At 51.3% G+C, this 20,112-nt stretch overlaps 1 protein-coding gene across 1 annotated transcript in view; it reads right to left on the bottom strand.

Moving 5' to 3' along the window:
- WASHC3 (WASH complex subunit 3) overlaps nt 1–20,112 on the bottom strand; it is a 126,950-nt gene that overhangs the window by 72,030 nt on the left and 34,808 nt on the right. The window contains exon 3 of the mRNA XM_085653226.1: nt 12,483–12,548. Within this exon, the coding sequence (XP_085509352.1) occupies nt 12,483–12,548 (66 nt within the window). The remainder of the gene's footprint in view (nt 1–12,482; nt 12,549–20,112) is intronic.

Genomic DNA, 20,112 nt, shown 5'->3' on the forward strand with positions numbered 1-20,112 from the left:
AGGTTTAAAAAAATTGATGAACCCAACCCTGTGGATTGGGGCCGTGGCCCATGTTTCCTGGAGTAATATAATATCAAAGGAATCTATAAATTCCAACCACTCCTCAGAGAGTAGGCGGCCCTTGATCCCAGCCACATTCCAGGAAGCCACCTTTAGAAAATCATGGGGAGATGTTACATTATTTATATATGGTTGGATCGTTGGCGCCGTGGGGGCTAAGAATTCCACCACCTTCTCAGGTTCAGCCCGTAACTCGAGTCTTGGGGTCAAGCAAGCACCAACCGCCCCCATGATTTCTTCTGAGATATCCTCAGTAGTAGCTTCAACCGACCCCTCCATAAGATTTAACAGAGGGCCCCCCCCAACAACGTGCCCCATAGAAGGTTCCACCCCGCCGAGCACAGATATTACATTCCTATGGCTCTCCACAATGCTGTGCTCCTTACTTGATAGATGTAGTCAATCGACAGCCTCAAGATCAGAAAGAGGGCCGTATCGATTGGAAAGTTGAAGATGTTGGGAGTGGCAAGGTGTTCTCACAATCGGATACCTCCTGTCTAATAATCGCTTATGGCGGGGGCCTGGTGTAAATTTAGAGTGTCTATCGGGGTAAAAATAAGCAAGATCCAGTGTTTGTACATCCCCCATTCCTGCAAACCTTGCTTCCCTTCGAATAGATTCTACTACCCAGGGATCCTTAAACGATACCAGAATGCAGTCACCCTCTAAATCTTTAGTCCCAAAACCCACCCAATCAACTCTCCTCACTATTAGGATTTCAGTTGAAATAGATGGCGGGAGAGGGCGATTTTTATTCAGCCAATATACTACTTTGTTACGTAAATCCCTATCTGTCTCTTTAACACCCTCCTTAACGGGCATTACCCCAGTTAAAACAATGGTATATTGGTTGGATTCTGGGGGTAGGTCAGTACGAGGGTGAACGCCTTTAACAATATTTCTCCCGTTATGAGTTGTAGGGTTACGAATAGTATTTGACTTTCCTAGAGGGGGCAGGGATGGAGTGCTATGTGCAACTGTTGCCCTATCGCCCACCCTCCTGGTTTGAGCTTGTTGCACTGTTGTCATGGAGGCAATTTTACTATATTCCTGCGCTAGGGAGTCAGCACCAACGGTGCTATCTATATCCTTGAGGACCACCTGTGCCGGAGATATTTTTACAGCCCCCATTGTTTTACCCAGGCACACATTGTCTGTGTTGTTAATTATATTTGGCTGAGAGATGGAGGCCCCCACCACTAAGGGGGGGGCAGTTAGTTTATTAAGTAGGCGCATGTTCGAGTTTGCGACAGATTCCAAGGCTTCTAATTTAATGGTCATCAACCTTGTTTGCTCCAAGACAGGGCGCAGAAGGGTTTTGAACAAGGCCTCCATTTTTACCAGAAGGATTTCATCGCTGTTGAAGCAAGTGGGGCACGGGTCTGATGAACCAATAGGGGTTAAGGAGGGGCACAATACATTGGGATGTACCAGGGGGGGGTGTGTAACATTATAGGACTGTAGAGCAGCTGCATTGATTTGATTAGAAGCAATTAATTTAGGCAGCTTATGTGCTCTCCCCCTATGATTGCTTTGGATATTTTTCCTTTTACAGGTTTTTTTTTTTATAACAGGGTCAGGCACTTCAGGTTGCTTCGACACCGGCTTATTGATTGTGTCGCCTCTGTCCGTGACACTAATATTTGACCCATTGTATTGGGTGACATCGGGGCTCAAATCAGAATTATATGACGAATGTAGAGAATCCACCCCATCTCCCACAACATGTATCAGTGCCTCTGTCATTATTGGAGTTAAATGATTAGACGGAGCTTGGACTGCAGGGCTAGGGATTGAAGCCAGGGCTCCTATAGAGGAACGCTTACCACTGACTAAATCTAGAGAGAGCCTTTTCTCGGTCAATGCTATTTCTTTTTCTAGAATCCCGGTGGCTCTGGTTATGAAGGCATCTAGTGGGCCAGAAACTATTCCCTTGGAAGTTTGGAGTTGCACAGTACGGTCTTTACCTGACCTCAGAGGCATGTTAAAAATGAATAAAAACAATCAATACCTTTGTCAAACCCCGCACTATAGTAATCAGTGAATGCCTGCAGTGATAAAGAACACAATAGAATGTGAGCGAAAGGCCAGAAAATGAAGACAAACTCAGCCTTGTCCAAACACAGGCAGGCACAGACCAGGCCCAGGCTCCCCCCGGTGTAGTTACAAGTTCTCAAAATAGACCCTGTTACACAATAAACAATGGACAGTGACTACACTGACGGGGTTAAAACGAGATGAGCCAACCAGCTTGGGGGGGCCAACTGCCGCAGTGCTCTGCAGAACTGTAGCAGGGGTGAACAGAGTTGATAACCAGAGATAATGACACAATAAAAGTTAAAAAGCAAAGTCCACAGTACCTTGGGGATACCAATGTTGAAATGGCACAGTTTAGAGGGGTGGCCCCGACCCGGCCAGCGACGGGCAAGGACGGGCCCGCCCTTGGCCCGGGCTTCGCCCGGGCGCGGCCCGCGCGCGTCCCGCGCAGCGAGGCAGCTCCCTGCCTCAAATAGTGCCCGGCGCTGCCTGATGACAGCAGCGGCAGGCGTCGGGCGCTGGGGATGCTGGGGGTGGTAGTTTACCGGGCCGTTCCCCTCACGGCGGTGTAAAGCACTGGCAACGTTGCAGGTAAGGACCTGAAGCTGGCCGTTCCCCTCACGGCGGTGTCGGATCAGTGTCAGGCGTGGCAATTACTGGTAGCGCGTCTCAATACTGAGCCATAATACTCATAGCATATGTAACCATCCACGCTGAATTCTTTGATGTTGAATACCAATTTCAAATGTCTTTCAACATGGACTTTCCTCAACATAGACAAACAGTAATACGCATATGGAAGCAAGCAAAAAATTCTTGGGCTGGGAAGGGAAACCGACAGAAAGGACTCCTCTGTGGGACAGCGAGCTCCTAGGGGAGGTTGGTGGATTTAAGGTTTTCCGCAAATTGGGAATGATGGGGATTGACTACTTAGGAGATATATGGAGGGGCAAAAGGTGGTTGATTTTGAAGACTTAAAAACAGAATACAAGATGCCTGACTCAGAACAGTTCCGATACATACAACTGAAACATGCACTGAGGTGCCATATCCCAGAAGGCGAACACATAGCGGAGTACACGCCACTTGAAGATAGGGTATCATTGGATCCCATGACTGACAAGGCAACGTCTCTGATATACAAGAAAATAATTAACAATACACCGGATCCCCTTGGGGCTCTCAGAGGCGTGGGAGGCCGAGCTGGGTATACTGAAGGACGACGATTTGGTAGTGGCGATACAGAGCCCTAGGGAGGTGACAGTACCTCTTCAAATGACAGGAACTTTCATCAACAAATGCTTTCACTGTAAACAATCCCCAGTTGTGTGTTAGGGTTTCCTCCCAGGTATCATACTCTGTTGCTCTTTGGCTATGTGTGCTGGGCATCACTAACAATCTCTACCCCCTTTTAGATTTAGTTTGTACATTTTCAATGGGAACCAGCACAATACAAAGAAGAATCTTCTTTTGTATGTCCAGAGTTTGGACATTCACACTTATTTAACGGATTTGTCTTAACTATTACAAATATTGCTCATTTGTGATGGGTTCATTAAGCTCAATTTTGCAGCACAATTAAAAAAAATTTGTAGAAACCTCGAATTGCCACTTATGACAACTGCATATTTCAGATGCAGAGGCAACATCTGCACTACTACCCGTTTTTGATTGAACTAAAGATATCAATATTTTTGAGTTTTCACAAAGCTTTGGCGGCGAGAATTGTGACTGGACGTCTCCGAAGGTGATCTTAAATCAATATTCGCATCACCAATATTAAACAAGCTTCGATCCAGGAATGGTTCTCCGACAAAGATGGGATAAATGCATCCTTCAACTTCATGAAAGCTATGTCACTTGGCTTCACTATTAATAGCATCCGAGCCTTCAAAACACACATCACAAAGAATACTGGTTCTATTTGAATGTCATGAAAATCCTACTGAAGAAGCTAGTCCAAACAAACCAGTTTCATCCAACAATTAATGACAATTTTATTTCTAAAAATGGCTTTCACCAGGTTGATGAAATCAACCTGGTTAAAGCCCTTTTCTAAGCATCAATACCAAAGAATCAGAGTGACATCAGAAATACAGGAAGGCGCGCAGGCCCCAGGATTGCAGAACAGTCCGCTATGTGAATCTCAGTTTCAGACAGCCCAAGGGTTGTATCACACCCCCTCGTCAAAATCTAAGATGCCAGATCGTAATATAAAAAACCCCGGAGGCAGGTCTTCAAACAAGAGCCTAACCTAAACGCAACTCGCCCCCTCCCCCCCCTCAGAAAGCCCTCCCCCGCGTCCCGGTGGTGATGGTGGTGCACAATGAAACAATATTAAGCAAAAAGCGCTGACGCAGTGCAACTTAAGCAATACAGTGTTCCCTCTATTCAAACATCTGGGGGTAACCCAGTCACATGCCGTCCTTGAGTGGGTCAGACCTGGAAGAGGTGCATAGCTCTTACAGAGGACGGACATACTGTGGAGGATAACCCTTGGGATAGATATGTGACTAGGGGACCCCACTTATGTTCAAAAGCCTGGTAATTGTCCCTAAAAATGTCGGCCAGACGCTCCATGGAGAGAATTCTCCACAAGCGGGAATGCCACAGCGATATTGCCGGTGTGTCCTTCTTTTTCCATGCAGTCGCTATGGTGAGTTTTGCCGCCGCTCAACAGTTCCACATGATCGCCTTGTCGGCTTTCGTTTGGTGCTCCAAGGACAGATCCCTAATACCCAATAGAGTTCCCTCTATGCTAGTTGGAATAGGATAGCCTAACATATCTTTGAGGTGAGAGAATTTCCTCCCAAAAGGGTCGAATACCCGGACAGTCCCACCAAATGTGGCGAAAATCTCCCTGGAGGCCACATCCCTACCAGCAGAGATCAGAGGTATCAGGGAAGATTCAACGCAGTTTAGTAGGAGATAGATACAAGTCAAGTAGTGTCTTATAATGGGCTTCCCGTAGGGCCACTGATTTGCTCTGTTTAAGGATGTCGCCAAATAGGTTTCCATTCTTCCACAGTGACGTCTCTGCCCAAGACCCGTTCCCAAAAGGACATGTAGCGCGCTTGAGGAGTGTGCAAGGTAGCCAGTAGCAGGTCATAAAATGAAGAGAGGACGCCCCTCGTGGTGCCTGCTTTGCGTATGACCAGCCGCTCCACCTCTGTGAGTTCTCTAGTGGCCGCTTCTCTAACGGGGGGGGGGGGGGGAGGGTGTCAGCCAATGTTTAAGCTGGAGGTAGTGAAAGTGTTCCCTGAGGGGAATCAGAAATTCCCTTTTGCAATGTTCAAACGTGAGAATATCGTAGTTGTGAAACAGATCTGAGAGTTTTAGACACCCTCCCTCTTTCCAGCTGTCGAAGGGCCCCTCACGTAGGGCCGGTGGGAAAGCCGGGTTAAAATGGATTGGAGTGTAAGGAGAAGGAAATGAGGTCCAGCCCTCCCTCCCAGTGACCTGATCCCAGACTGTCAGGGTGGTGCGTGTGGGGGTGCTAATATAAGCATTTGCGGGTCGGTCCCTTTTAGGCTTCCTAAGATGGATGGATCTCCCCACCACCGAGCGATCCATATGTAGCCAATGTTTATCGGACTCTCGCACGTCCCACTCCGTTACCACTCTCAACTGTGCGGCCTGGTTATATAGTGCGAAATCCGGTAGGGCTAGTCCCGCTCTGCTCCTTGGTTGACGCAGCACATGAAAAGGAAGGCGGGCTCTCCCTCCCTGCCAGACGAATTTGGTAATTATAGAGCGCAGGTGCAGCAGTAATCCCCGGTCAAGGTCAATGGGCAGGGCCTGAAATAAATATAACATTTTGGGTAAAATCGACATTTAAATAGCGTTGATTTGCCCTAGCCAGGAGATGTAAAGGGGAGTTCATCTCTTAAAATCTTGTTGTGTTTGTGCCACCAGAGCTGGAAAATTAGCGTTGTAGAGATCCCCAATATGGGCAGTAAGGTGGACCCCTAAATAAAGTAATGAGCATTTGGCCTATTGTAGAGCCGTCTGAGTCCACAATCCATTCGCCTCAGCAGCCGGAAGTGTAAGATTAAGTATAGATGATTTAGACAAGTTTACCTTAAAGCCAGCCACCTGTTCAAAGTGCTTCAACTCTCCCTGAACCGCTCGAAGCGAGGAGACTGGATCCGTAAGTGTGAGCAGGATGTCATCAGAAAAGAGTGATGCCTTGTGCTCTATACCGCTGAAACGGATGCCCTGAATCTTGTCATTGGCCCTGAACTTTGCAGCAAGGGGTTCAATACTGAGAGCGAATAAGAGGGGTGAGAGGGGACATCCCTGCCGGGTGCCCCTGCATAGGGCAAAGGGAAGCGAAGGGTAGCCATTGACCGTAACCCGTGAGTTGGGGAGATGATAGTTGGTCTTAATCATGCTGAGAAAGGCATCCTCAAAACCGTACTTCTGCATAGCTATAAAAAAAAGGAATGACCAGTTCACCCTGTTGAAGGCCTATACCGCGTCTAGGCCTACCAGGATTGCTGGAATCTTGAATTTAGACACCTTCTCGATTAAATGAAGTGTGCGCCTAATATTATCGTGCGTTTGCCTTCCTTTTCTAAAGCCGGACTGGTCCGGGTGGACCAGATCTGGCATCAAATTTTCTAATCTTGCCGGTAGGATCACGGAATAGAGCTTCACATAAAGATTGAGAAGGGCTATGGGTCTATACGAGCCACAAAGTTAGGGGTCCTTACCAGGTTTAGGAATTACCGAGCGTCTTTCACTATTGCCTGAAATAGGGTGGTGAGGTGAGGGATGAGTTTGGACGCATAACATTTAAAAAATTGCGCCGTGAGGCCGACGGGTCACGGGGCTTTGTGCAGTTTAAGCCCTGAGATAGCTTTCCTCACTTCCTACGAGGTGATAGGGAGATCTAAGGAGTCAGCGGTGGCAGGGGGGGACCCGGGGGAGTGTCACGGAGTCGAGATAGTTCTGTTGCAGTTCCACATAGGGGGTTGTGCCGCGGTAGAGCTCCCCGTAAAAATCGCCCAAAACGTTGGCTTTCGTAGAGTCATCGTGGGTGAGGTGGCCCCTTTGCACCCTGAGCCACTTTGTCGCTTTGGGCAAAAGATGTCTGTCGCATCTTCAAAAGAGTGTATTCCGCGCGGTTGGTGTAGATGGAGAGTCATTTTCCCCTGATTGCGGGGAGTTGTCGCTGCAGTGCGCGTGTGGGTGTAGCTTTGTGTGCCTGTTCAACTGTCTTTAACGCCTGTTCAAGAGCAGTGCGTCCCTTCGCCCTGTGCTTGTTTAGTGCTGCGTTGAGCTGGATGTATTTACCTCGCAGCACAGCCTTGAAGGCATCCCAGTTATTTTGCAGGGAGGTGTCTTGCAGATTGTTAAGTGTAAAGAAGTCAGTGATGGCCGTCCTCAATTCCTCCCGCATTACCTTGTCCCGTGTGAGCTCCAGGCCAAGCCAATGGCGATTAGGCTATGGTCAGAGATGGCGATCGGCAAGATCTGCGCTGTTTGTAGTGTCCCTATAAGGCCCTGGCTGATGAATATGAAGTCAATCCTGGAGTACGTCTGGTGAACATGAGAATAATATGTGTAGTCTTTGGTGGTGGGGTAGAGGGATCACCAGGCGTCATATAAGCCAAGTGTCTGCATTTTTTGTTTATGTCCATTAGAGAAGGGGCCGGTAGGCATCCGAGTGGAGTGGGAGCTGTCCGCTAATCCATGCAAAGTCAGATTAAAGTCACCCAGTAGTATTACAGGCCGTTCCGTAAATCCGCTCATCAAATCAAGAGCGTTAGAAAGGAATGTGGATTGACAAGAGTTGGGGGCGTATAGAGAGATGAAGGTGCAGAGTGTGCCTTTCAGCCTCCCCATAACCATTATGAGTCTCCCGTCCGGGTCTGATTTAGTGGCCTCAGGCTGAAATGGAAAAGTAGGGCCACTCCATTATGTTTGGTGCTGGATGAGGATTTATATATTAAGGGATATGCTTTATGCCGGAGTCTAGTAACTTCAGATTTTTTAAGGTGAGTCTCTTAGAGGGCTACCACGTCAAAGTTTGGTGGTCCATGAGGTACTTCCAAATTTTCTGGCGCTTCTGGGAGGAGTTCAGTCCCTTAACGTTCCAAGATGCAACTGAGACCATCACCGCAGCTGACCCCGCCCCCTCCCCGTGTGGACCATCTCTCCCTCAAGTGTGTAGATAGGGCTGTCCCCAGCAGAGCAGAACCGACCCTGCCAGCAAACGTGGAGGACATATCCTTCCCCCAAGTAGCGTTGTTGAGGCCCAACGAGTCTGAGGCATAGGATTCCCATCGTTTCTGCGCAAAACCATCTCTGGAAACCATGAGGAGACCAGAAGCAGTGGAGATCAGTACGGTCATGGAGACCATTTGTTTGAGGAAGTACCGTTTGGGGATCTTCGGATTTTCGTGACTATGCAAGGCTCTGGAGCCCCTCCTGGGCAGGCCCGCCTCCGCAGAAGAGCCAGATGTGGTGTCCTCATCCGGGAGTGGGAGGTCCAGGAAGCGTAAGCCACCGGAGAGTTCTGTTACAAGATGCGGCTTGTTGTGATATTTGAACGAAAAGCCAAAGGGGAAAGTCCAGCGGTAGTGGACATCCTCGTCTCGCAGCTTGGAGGTGACTGAGCATTTGAAGCCTTGGAAGGACATATCTTGCTTTGTCCTTGCCGCAGTCATTACAGCCTCCTTTGTGGTGAAAGAATGAAATTTGACCAGGATATCACGGGGCCTTCTACGCTCTCTGGTCTGCAGTGTTCCCACACGGTGGACCCGATCCAATTTAAGCTTCAGCTGTTGAGGGGCCAAGAGCTCTGCGAAGAGGCCAGTCACTAACGTCTCCAGGTCCGGCCCCTCCGCCCCCTCCTCCAAATCCCGGATCCGTACGTTCTCCCGTTGAGTCTTGTTTTCCAGGTCCTCCGCTTTTAATGTGATCTGCTGAAGCTGGGCCTGGAAGGATTGGTGGGATTCCTGCATCTTGGTGACTTGGGTCTTAAGTTCTTGGGCCTGATCCTCCACCTCAAGCACCCAGGTACCTACAGCGTCTACATCATGGAGCAGAGACGTCATTTGTTCCATAGGGTCGGCTTTCAATTGATCCATGGAGGAGCGCAAGTCTTGTTTGAGTTCTTGACATAATTCTGTCTTAACGTCCCGTAGGGTAGCCACCAGCTCCTCTCTCGTAAGAGACATGTTCTGTGGGCGGACTGTCTCTACTGGAGGAAGAGCCTTTTCGGATGCCGCAAAGTAGCGAGAAACCTTGTTTGCGGTTTTCTTCGGAGGCATAAGGGCAAGGTCCAGCACAGCGAGTGACCAGATAGTGTAGGTGCGGGGTAGATCTAGGCTCCAGACGAGAAATAGTGCACAGCAAGCATGTGAACACCCCACAGGTTGACAGCAAATTTCTACTGAGTGGCGGGCTCAGGACGCCATGTTGGAGTCAGGCAGAACGAGGCATGCCCTGGAGGAGAGAAAGCAGCCCCGAGTCGATTTGGAATTCAGAAAAAAAAGTCACTCCACCCAGGGGGACATCTATTCTCTGGCTGAGATTTGCTTCCCAGTCTCTGCACAGGACACGAGGCACATTACTATGTTCCCAGCTACTTCGCAGCCATCTTAGGGTTAGGCGACAATCCTGTAGATCGTCGTCTCCCAGGCCCTCCGTGTGTGAGTAACAAGGGAGAGAGAGACTGACCTGCTCAAGGCGATCCGGGCAGGCTGCCTTTCGCCGACCGTTAGTGCCTCTTCAGGGTGTCCGTTTTACCGCAACCCTTCTGATGCACCATGCGGCCGCCGGTCAAGTCCCCGCTGCATCTACAAGCCCGACATGACCGCAGGACAGGGTAAGTGGCTCTGGGGCTGCTCTACAGGGTCGCAGTATCGGGGGGAGCACAGCGCAATCCCCGGTGAGCTGAAATTCACAGGCTCCGCTAGGGCAGAGCAGCCTGCAGGGTATCCGGATCGCGCCGCTACGCCAATTTAGGTGCGGCCTCGGAGCTCTGTCACAGCCGTAGCGGGGAAAATTACTCGGCTCAGGGTCATCACTCCCGCATTGTCCCGATTTCTGGCGATTCCCTGAACACAGCAGGTTGCGAGCACATAGAGTAAAGATCACCACATGCTGTGGAAGTTCATGAGGCAATCGTCGGGGTCCGGAGCTGAAGCGGCTCACGTCCGCTCAGCCATCTTACTTGGCCACGCCCCCTCCTCCCAGTTTTTAAGGCGATGTTCCCTCCCTACCTTCTTTCTACATTCTCTTTTACAGAGAAAGTTCCCCCTTAACTCCCCAATCCCTGACCCCCCCTTTAAACCCTTTCAGGTACGTTCAATTGTCCTTCGCCAACACATCCACCCCCCACCCCCAATTCCCTCTTGAGGGAGCGATTATTATTATTTTGACTAGGCCACTCTAAAAAACCCCTCAACTCATGTATCCCACCCACCATTCTCAGTTCCCAACCTGTTTCTCTGCTTCGACTTCTTTACTGTTGCAGTACTGGACTGCGCCAAACAAAGGAAGGAACATCAGAACGTTTTTTTTTTGTAACAACAATTTATTTGTACAATTCCTAATGTACTATGAATTGCAAGACCTTTTCTTTTCTTAAATCTAGTATAACTTTTTCACAAAAACAATCTATTTTCGTGGAAAAGGTATTTCACTAATATACCATTTCTCCAAAATGAAGTTTTGTAAGACTGTCTTATTTGATTTTGGAATTCGCCATAACGACACAATGCCAAAAAACACTATCACTTTTAAAAAGAATATTACAAAAGTATAGAAATCGATGTCCAGGCACTCAAGGTAAAATAGGGTTATGTTAAACCATGTACATCGTACAAAGCACCTTGTAAACACCCTCTAAAGGCACGTAGGTCCTGTATGCCAGTTTATTAACATTTGACTCTTCCAACTGTCATCAGGCACAAAACCAGGCAAGGAATGCTGCCACTATGCATATCTCAACTATTCCTTCAAGCAAGCCAACTCCACCAACACCCTACACATCAACACGCTCCCACCTCTCAGAATCAGACTTCCGAGGCACAAGCCTTGTCTCATTCAACTTGAATGGTGGAACTACTGAAGTTCCTGAGTGGACAGAGGTTTCTGAGAGGCAGCTCCGACTAGCTGACTCAAAGTGCTTGTTAACTACGATCACATCATTCCTTCCTGATGCATCATTCCTTCCTGATGAAACTGTGCTGCCATCACCTTCAAGCTTTAACTACTGAAGCTTTTGCATTCCTCGCCGAAAAGCTGAGCACCTCTGGAGCAAGTCAGACTTGAGACCAAGAAATATAAATAATAAGAAAAAAACACACAAGCTACAAGTGTTAGCATGTTTCTTCTGTGTGGCAAAGATCTGGAACAAACTCTCTCCCCATTATCAAGATGAACACTTCACTCCTGCAGCTAACTGCATTACACTCCCTGTACACAATTCTTAATCATTCCCCAACCATGACCAGATCTAGAATTGTCCGTTCCCATAATATGTATGGCATTTCCATGCTCCCTACCTAAGCCTGTGCTCTAGCAATATGAACACATACATTTGCACACATACAAAATACTCCCTGTGTTTTCAGTGGTGATTTTAACTTGGAGACTAGGGTCTCACTGAGGAAGACCAGAAGAGAGGTTTCCCATAAAAGGTCTAGACAGGGAAGTAGATTCACCACTGGATCTGCAGGCTGACAGATTAATGGCCGCAGGTATTGGAACCCGAATAATTATTATGGAAGAAATATAGGGAGCAAGACCCCTCAAAAGATACATACAGAGGTCTAAATCCAATTTGGGGGAACATCTGAAAGCCCAGATAGAAGAGCAACTAGATTTTAAGCCTAAGCGTGTGTAAAAGTATTTCAAAGATCTGTGAAAAAGTCTCTTAAAAAAAATTAGACTGTCAACCTGTAGATTATCCTCATCCATATGTCTACATAAGGGAATACAGACAGTCTCTGAAGTTCATTCAATCTGTAATTATTCCATTTGATTCTCCATGGCCCCCATCTTGAGTTCCCAGGCATCCTTAGAAACCATGTTGAGCCTCAAAGAAATCCCAGTATTTCTCCTAGAAGTGATGCTCTACAACCCCAGTCTACCATGTAGGAATCCAGCACTAAATTAATCCCACTGCATCGTTGAGGTGAGATGTAACCAACCCCTCAAATCAAGGTATAATTTAGGGTTTTAAGTGTTATTCTGTAACCATCGCAAGCATGCCCACTTCAGCAGAAAAATTCTTCATATTCTAGACTCTTGACAATTAACTTGAGAAATATTTTAATTTGCATAGAAAAGATCAAGTTAGATTTCAGTCCGGAAAAAAAATGTAACATATAGCCTAGAAATTAAATGGAAAAGAGAATTGCCCAAACCTTAGCATCCAGAATGTTTAGCGTTGTTTCAATTTGTTGAATACGGAGTGAAAGTGTAGCCAGTTTCTAGAAGAGAACCAGGATATAAAATGTCAGTAAGGGAATAACATAAAAAATATTAGCACAGTCAGAGTCCACTATGTTTTAATACAAGGCCAAAACTTTGTCAAAAACTTATATTACTGTAACATCGGCAGCCAATGATAATAATAGTATTTCCTGCAGACTAGGCAAGAAATGCACAAAACAAGCTTTTCTTATTCTCTTTACCCTGACAATGCTGAACTGCTACCATATTCACTTGTGTGCCCGAGACAACCGGGTTCCTGACAACCTTACACCATGTTGTCAAAAAATACAAATGTATATAATACGTAGTGGTTATGTTTTCTGATAAGGTAAAGCTATGATTTTGAAATCACTGAGAAATCCTTTGATGTAGCTTTTTTAATGTCCTTGTTTCTCATGTTTCATGTGAGAAAACCCATAGAAAAACAATCAAAATAATCAGATGATCAGTCACTGGTGGTATCAGAAGGTCACAGTCTGGATACTATATCTTCTGTCATTGGGGAGCGAATAGCCAAACAATTCATGGTAGGGAGAAGTGTTTATGTTTTTAGGTTCATGTTGGCCAGAAGATCCCAGTGCTGCCTGGCCCTCCTGTCTGATCACACTTCACATTGTTGAAGCAGATTTTCACATATTTTCTAAGGATTTAGACTGTATGCCGCCAGGGGTTTTCATGAAGGCTGTGCTTAGTTTATGCCGATGGATAGAGGTGGCACGGGCACTACTTTTTGACCCTGAGCAAGACAGAAATGCAGAAAGGAAGAAAGGAGGAGGAATAAAAAGCTCGGAGACAAGGGGGGAAGCAGAGATGAGAAGAAGCACCGAGGGTTCAGCTCTTAGAAACGACAAAAATTCAATATGAAGCGCTACATAAATTGCAATGTATTATTAATATTATTTTTTATGGGGGAGGAGCCTAGCGCGCATCCAAGATGGTCGCGTGAGCACAGGGCTCCCCGGACCCTCGCTGCTCCTCGGAATTTATCCTGACAATATCCTGATTTGGTTTATGGAATCTGGGAGATGACGACCGGCTGAGCACGTATCTCTTTTCAGGAATTTAATCGGACCCGGGAATCCTGAAATATCGTTGTTTGAACTTTTGGGACCCACCCGTCGGAGGTGCCCGGGGCGAAGGTGAGCCGTGGGGCCGTGTCGCAGTTGAACAACAACGGCTGTGGCGCGGTGCCAGGGGCCGCTTGGCCACTTTCGGTTTCACTTTCAGACCTCAGGGGGCTGGCCGGTGAAGCGATTGAGGTGGCGGGGTGTTTCCCTAAGCTCTGCACAAAGCTTTGTCTCCACCTGCCACTAGAGTGCCTCTCGCCTTGGGTCCCCCTGCACCGCCATATTGTGGCCTCGGGTGAGGCGCTGGTTTCCAGGGCCGGTACCCCAACTACTTTTGATCGGCGGTCCCCCTCGGAGTCCGTGGCCGCATGGGGGGCAAGGGGGGCCCTGAGGGGCGTAAGACTAAATCCTCCCTCCGTGGAGGATCGGTCCAGACCAACAACATGGACCGCTACACTCAGGGCAGAGGCTCTCCTGGAACGGCCGGTCCCCCCTCAGACGTCGCCGGTGGTGGCACATCCGTCTCTTCGGAACTTTCCCTACAGGACATCATGGGCGCCATTGATGGCATCAGGGAGACCATCGCCACGCAATACGAGGCCCTGGCCCGCAAGATCGATACGGTGGCGATTGATGTCACCTTAATACGGGCGGACCTCTCCAAAACAAACGAGAGGGTTCAAACTCTCGATGCGCGGACCTCCACCCTGGGCGCGGATGTGTCGGACCTGCAGGCCGCGCTTGGCGACATCAAGGTGGTCAATGAGCAGATGGCCCGGCGGCTGGAGGACTTCGAGGGACGGGCCCGACGCAACAACATCCGTGTCATCGGCGTACCGGAGTCCTCCGACGACCGCCCGGTTGACCTCCTGGTCGAGGAACTCATCCTCCAACAGCTGACCCCTGCGGGCTTGAGTAAATTTTTTGCCGTTGAACGGGCTCATCGAGTTCCGGGCGGGCGGCCACGGCCGGGGGCCCCCCCGAGGCCTATCGTGGCCAAACTGTTTTACTACAGAGACCGGGATGCGATTCTGCAGGCCTCGCGGGTCCACGGCCCGGTTCGACATGAGAACTCATCCATTAACTTTTATCCGGACTTTACTCAACTTGTCCAGAAGCAGCGGATGGGATTCCAGGGGGTGAAACGTCGTCTTCGTGAGCTGGGCCTAAAGTACTCTATGCTCTACCCTGCCAAACTCCGAGTGGAACATGAGGATCGGACTGCCTTCTTTGACTCTCCTGTGGCCGTGAGTGACTGGTTGGACTCGCTGCCGGACAGAGGTAGCCGCCCCGGGCCCTCTGCGGGTGCCAACGGTGACGGGTCCCCTTTGGAGTGACTTTTGGTCCTTGATTTTGCCAATTTGCACTGCTCAGCTGGGTTGTACTTCTTTGGTTCAGTGTGTTTTGCTAGTACCTGTATGGGGGGCGGGCGGGGACGGGTCCCTTTCCTCCTCCGGGGTCTTTTTGTAGACTGGGGTTAGTTGGGCGACAGGCACACTGCAATTTGGGGGGGTTTTTTGGCCCGCAGGGGTGCAGGGTGGGGGGAGTTGGGTGTTGGGGGGGAAGGAGGGGTTGTTTTGTAGTGTGGTTTTTGTTTGCAGGGCGAGGTATTGATTTTCTTCCACTTTTGGGACTTGTGCTACTTGCGGGGGGACCTCTGATCTATTGGAGGGGATGGGGGGGGGACGGGTTGAAGCTGATGTCATGGAACGTCAATGGGTTGGGGGACCGTATCAAACGGGGTGTAGTTCTGCAGTATTTGCGTCGTCTGACTCCTGATGTGGTGTTTCTCCAAGAGACGCATTTGGTTGGTAATGTCTGCCATGCAATGAACAGGGGGGGATACCGCCTCGTGGCTCACTCTGGTTACACAACTGGCTCCAGGGGGGTGGGCATTCTCCTGCGATCCTCACTTCCGTTGGAGATCACGAGGGTGGTCTCAGATGACAGAGGGCGTTATGTTTGTCTGACTGGGAGGTGGGAGGGGCATTCCCTTGCCCTGGTCTCAATTTACGTCCCACCGGGCCTCCAGAACTCCACCTTCGCGGACTTGGGTCGAATGCTGCTTGAACTTCCGGATGGCCGGAGGAGCCTAGCGCGCAACCAAGATGGCCGCGTAGGTGCGAGGCTCCCGAGGACCTCCGCGACCTCCTGCATAAATCCTGACAGAATCCTGTCCCAGATGAGGGGACTGTATTTGTGAGCCCGAGCAGAGGTGACGCCCGTTTTCCGTTTTTAAATCGGACCTCGGACACCGGCAGGAGCATCGATTGAGGTTTGCGGCCTTCTCCACGCCGACCCCCCGTACTGGAGTTGCGGGGCGATCCGGACACAAAGTGAACAACAGCGGCGGGCAAGGCTGGGTGGCTCGTGTACCCCGCACTTTCACTTTCGCTTTTGCGCCCTCCTTGCTGCCAGGCGAGGTTGGGTTGCGGGGCGGTGTGCGGTGCTGTGGCCTCGTTGGGCTGCCCTGCCGGCCCGCCGGCTGCGATCCGTCCTGAGGAGCGGTGGTCGCCCCCCCCCGGAGCCCTTGAACGGGATTGTCTGCCCCCTTTCTGAGGAGATTGGCTCGATTTGGGGATTGCGACCATGGCCACAAAACAAGATGGCGACCGGGCCAAGGTGAAGTCGACCCGTCGTGGCACGGCCCAACAATCCAATAACATGGACCGCTACACCCTCCAGAAGGGATCTCCAGAGGTGCTGCGTAGGTCCCCCACGGGCCCGGCTGATGCTCCTGTTCCGCCCACGGACCTGACCCTCCGGGACGTCATGGGCGCCATCGCCGAGATGAAGGCCTCGGTGGACCAGCGCTTTGACACTCTGGCGCAGAAGATCGACTCGGTCCTCGTGGACGTGGGCCTCGTGAGAGCCGATCTGTCTAAAACAAACGACCGGGTCGATTCTTTGGCCCACTCTACCTCGGGCCTCACAACTGACGTGGCGGCCCTCCAACAGGAGGTGCGCAGGCTTGGCCAGGCGAGCGCCCTGATGAATCGTCGACTGGAGGATTCCGAGGGTCGGGCCCGGAGAAACAACGTCCGCATTATCGGGGTGCCGGAGGGACGAGAGGCGGAGGCAGCGGATCTGTTCGTGGAGGACCTGGTCCTCACCCACCTACAGCCTCGGGGGCTGAGCAAATTCTTTGCAGTGGAACGGGCCCATAGGGTCCCCGGGGATAGGCCTAAGATCGGCGCCCCTCCGAGGCCTCTCATCGCCCGGATCTTCAATTTTAGGGACAGAGACGCTATCCTGCAGACTTCTAGGCTCCAAGGGCCAGTCAGACTTGACAACATGGATATTAATTTCTATCCTGACTTTACCCCGGCGGTCCAAAAGCAGAGACTGAGCTTTCTGGGTGTCAAACGTCGCCTACGAGACCTGAATCTCAAATATTCGATGCTTTTTCCAGCTAAGCTGAGGGTGGAGGTAGATGGCCGCACGCACTTTTTTGATCGTCCCGAGGCGGCCGGGGACTGGCTGGACACTTTGCCCGGAGATCGGGGCCGGGGGGGCGGGGGGGGAGCGGTTGGTGGGGAGGGCCCGCCGGATCAGGACTAAGGGACTAATGGTAGGCCTTGCTCCGGGCTGTGTTATTGTCACCATTGACTGTTAGGGTAAGTTCCCCTCCTGTGGAGGTCGTGCGGGGTCTCTTGGGGGATCTCCCTCCTCCTCTGGGGGACTAGTTAGTTTTCTTTCTATGGGGCGACAGGCACACTGCACTTTGGGGGGGCTGTTTGGGCTCATGCAGGGGTGCAGGGTGGGGGGAGTTTTGTTGGGATGGGTGGGTTGGGGTGGGGTGTGGTTCGTTTCTACCGCAAGGCAAACCCTTTATTGTACTGGTGTTTTTGAGTTGCTCTCGGGGGGACAAATGATGGCTTCTGTATGTGATGGGGGGTAGGGACCTGACTTTGTTGTCCTGGAACGTTAACGGGCTGGGGGATAGGATTAAGCGGGGTGTGGTCCTGCAGTATCTGAAACGGATTTCGCCTGATGTGGTCTTTCTGCAGGAGACACACCTTATTGATAACTCCTTTTGTGCCATGAATCGACGTGGTTATCGTTTGGTGGCCCACTCGGGCTTTACGTCAGGCTCACGAGGGGTGGGCATTATGGTCAAGACCTCGCTCCCGCTAGAAATAGACGAGGTGCGCCATGATGAGAGGGGACGCTACACTGTTTTGGTGGGGAGAATGGAGGGCAAAGTAGTCGTCTTTGTCTCAGTGTACGTCCCACCGGGGTTACAGTCCACCACCTTTGCGGACCTGGGACGCCTCCTTCTTGACCTTCCGGGGGGGCTTCTGGTGGTTGGGGGGGGACTTCAACGCGGTGGTTTCTGGGACTATGGATCGTTATCCCCCTAGGGACCTCCCCCGGGCACAGGCGTGGCTGTCGGGCCTTTTGGACACACTGGGATTGGTGGACTGCTGGCGTTTAAAGCATCCCACTCAGCTGCAGTACACCTTCCATTCGGGTGCCCATGGTAGCCTTTCGCGGCTTGATCATATCCTTGTCCCTGCGGCCTATGCCGGGAGGGTGGGGGAGGTGCGCCATTTGGCGAGGGGCATTTCAGATCACTCCCCGCTCCTGTTGCACTTTGATGTCTTCCCGAGGGGGGAGGGCAGGGTAGCTCCAATCAACGCTTGGTACCTGCGCGACCCCACTATTCGCGCTGACTTGATTAAATCCTTGCAACGGTATTTCGAGGAGAATGTGGGGTCAGTCCTGTCGGCTATCTCCCTGTGGGAGGCTTTCAAGACAGTGCTGAGAGGGGAGGCCCTCTCCTTTATTTCCCATGCCCGGAGGCGCGCACAGGAGGAGGTGACCCGGGTGGAGGCCGAAATTACTGAATTGGAGGGTGATTTGGGGAGTGGGGTGACTGACGCTGCGCTCCACGTTCTGCACCTTAAGCAGGCGGCCTATAGGGCCCTCGTCACGGAGGCGGCCAGGGGCCTCAGCAGAGAGCAACAGGGGCGATTGTATGATGTGGGTGATAAGGCGGGCAAGTTGATTGCGTGGTTGGATAAGAAGGAGAGAGCGAGTCGTGTGGTCCCGCTGATTGAGAGGACGGATGGCGTGCGTGTCATTGAGCCGGAAGGCATTGTCTCTTGCTTCGCGGATTATTTCCGCGAGGTATATTCCCCGGTTTCTCCCTGCTCGGAGGAGGATTCCCATGCCCTGCTGCGTGACATCGCGCTCCCCTCCCTTTCTGTGGAGGACAGGGAGTTGCTGGATGCCGCCCCCACCTCGGACGAAATCGCCCTCGCCATCCGCTCGGTCGCTTCTGGCAAGGCCATGGGCCCGAACGGCATTCCTATCGAGTTATACAAGCTGCGACCGGATGTACTGGCACCCCACCTCCGCGCAATGTTCCTTGCGGCCCACTCGCGGGGCTCCCTCCCGCCGGACCAGCGTCTGGCTACCATCGTGGTCATCCACAAGGAGGGGAGACCTCGAGATCGGGTCACATCCTATCGGCCTATCTCGCTCTTGAATGCGGAACCTAAAATCCTCGCCAAGGTGCTCGCCAACCGGCTGGTCGGCGTGGTGGGCGACCTGGTCCACCAGGACCAGTCCGGCTTTATCCCCCATCGCAATACGGCTCTTAATCTGCGACGCCTGCACGGCGTGCTAGCGCGTGTTCCGTTCGTGCGGGAGCCGGCCATCTTGGCGTCTTTGGACGCCACTATGGCGTTCGACACACTCGAGTGGCCGTACATCTGGGCGATGCTGGCGAAATTTGGCTTTGGGCCGGGTTTCATCAGCTGGGTCAAATTGTTGTACTCGGACCCACTTGCGCAGGTGGTGGTGAATGGTCGAGTCTCGGCCCCATTCGTGCTGGGACGGGGCACGCGACAGGGTTGCCCCCTGTCGCCGCTCCTGTTCGCACTGGCCTTGGAACCCCTGGCAGAGTGGCTGCGGTGGCACCCTTCTATCCGAGGTCTCCGTTGGACCCCTGAGTATGAGGACCGCGTGTCTCTCTATGCAGACGACATCCTTTTGTACTTAGCCTCCCCGCGCAAATCACTGATTGTCCTGGTCGATGTTCTGCACTCTTTTGGCCGCAATTCAGGCCTTGTCATCAACTGGGCCAAATCCTGTGTCTATGTGCTTTCCGGGGAGGCTCCTGTCCTCCCGCGGGGCTGTCCGATCCAGATTGCCTCGGAGGGATTTCGATACTTGGGTGTCTACATTACGCTGGACCCGGTGGCCCGCTACGAGCGAAATTTGCTTCCCCCCCCTCCAGCGCTTGAAGGAGGATGTCGCGCGCTGGAGGCGCTTGCCACTTTCGCCGCTCGGCCGGGCGGCGTTGTTCAAGATGATGTCACTGCCGCGCTTCCTGTACGCTCTCCAGAACACTATGGACTTGGTCCCAGCGCGCTACTTCCGTGAAGTGGAAGGTTTACAGCGCCGCCTGTTCTGGGATGGGAGGCCGCGTATAGCCTTGGCAAAGTTGACGCTCCCGTGGTACGACGGAGGGATTGCCCTCCCG

This window comes from Triturus cristatus, chromosome 4_1, assembly GCF_964204655.1.
Source record: "Triturus cristatus chromosome 4_1, aTriCri1.1, whole genome shotgun sequence".
Classification (NCBI taxonomy): Eukaryota; Metazoa; Chordata; class Amphibia; order Caudata; family Salamandridae; genus Triturus; species Triturus cristatus.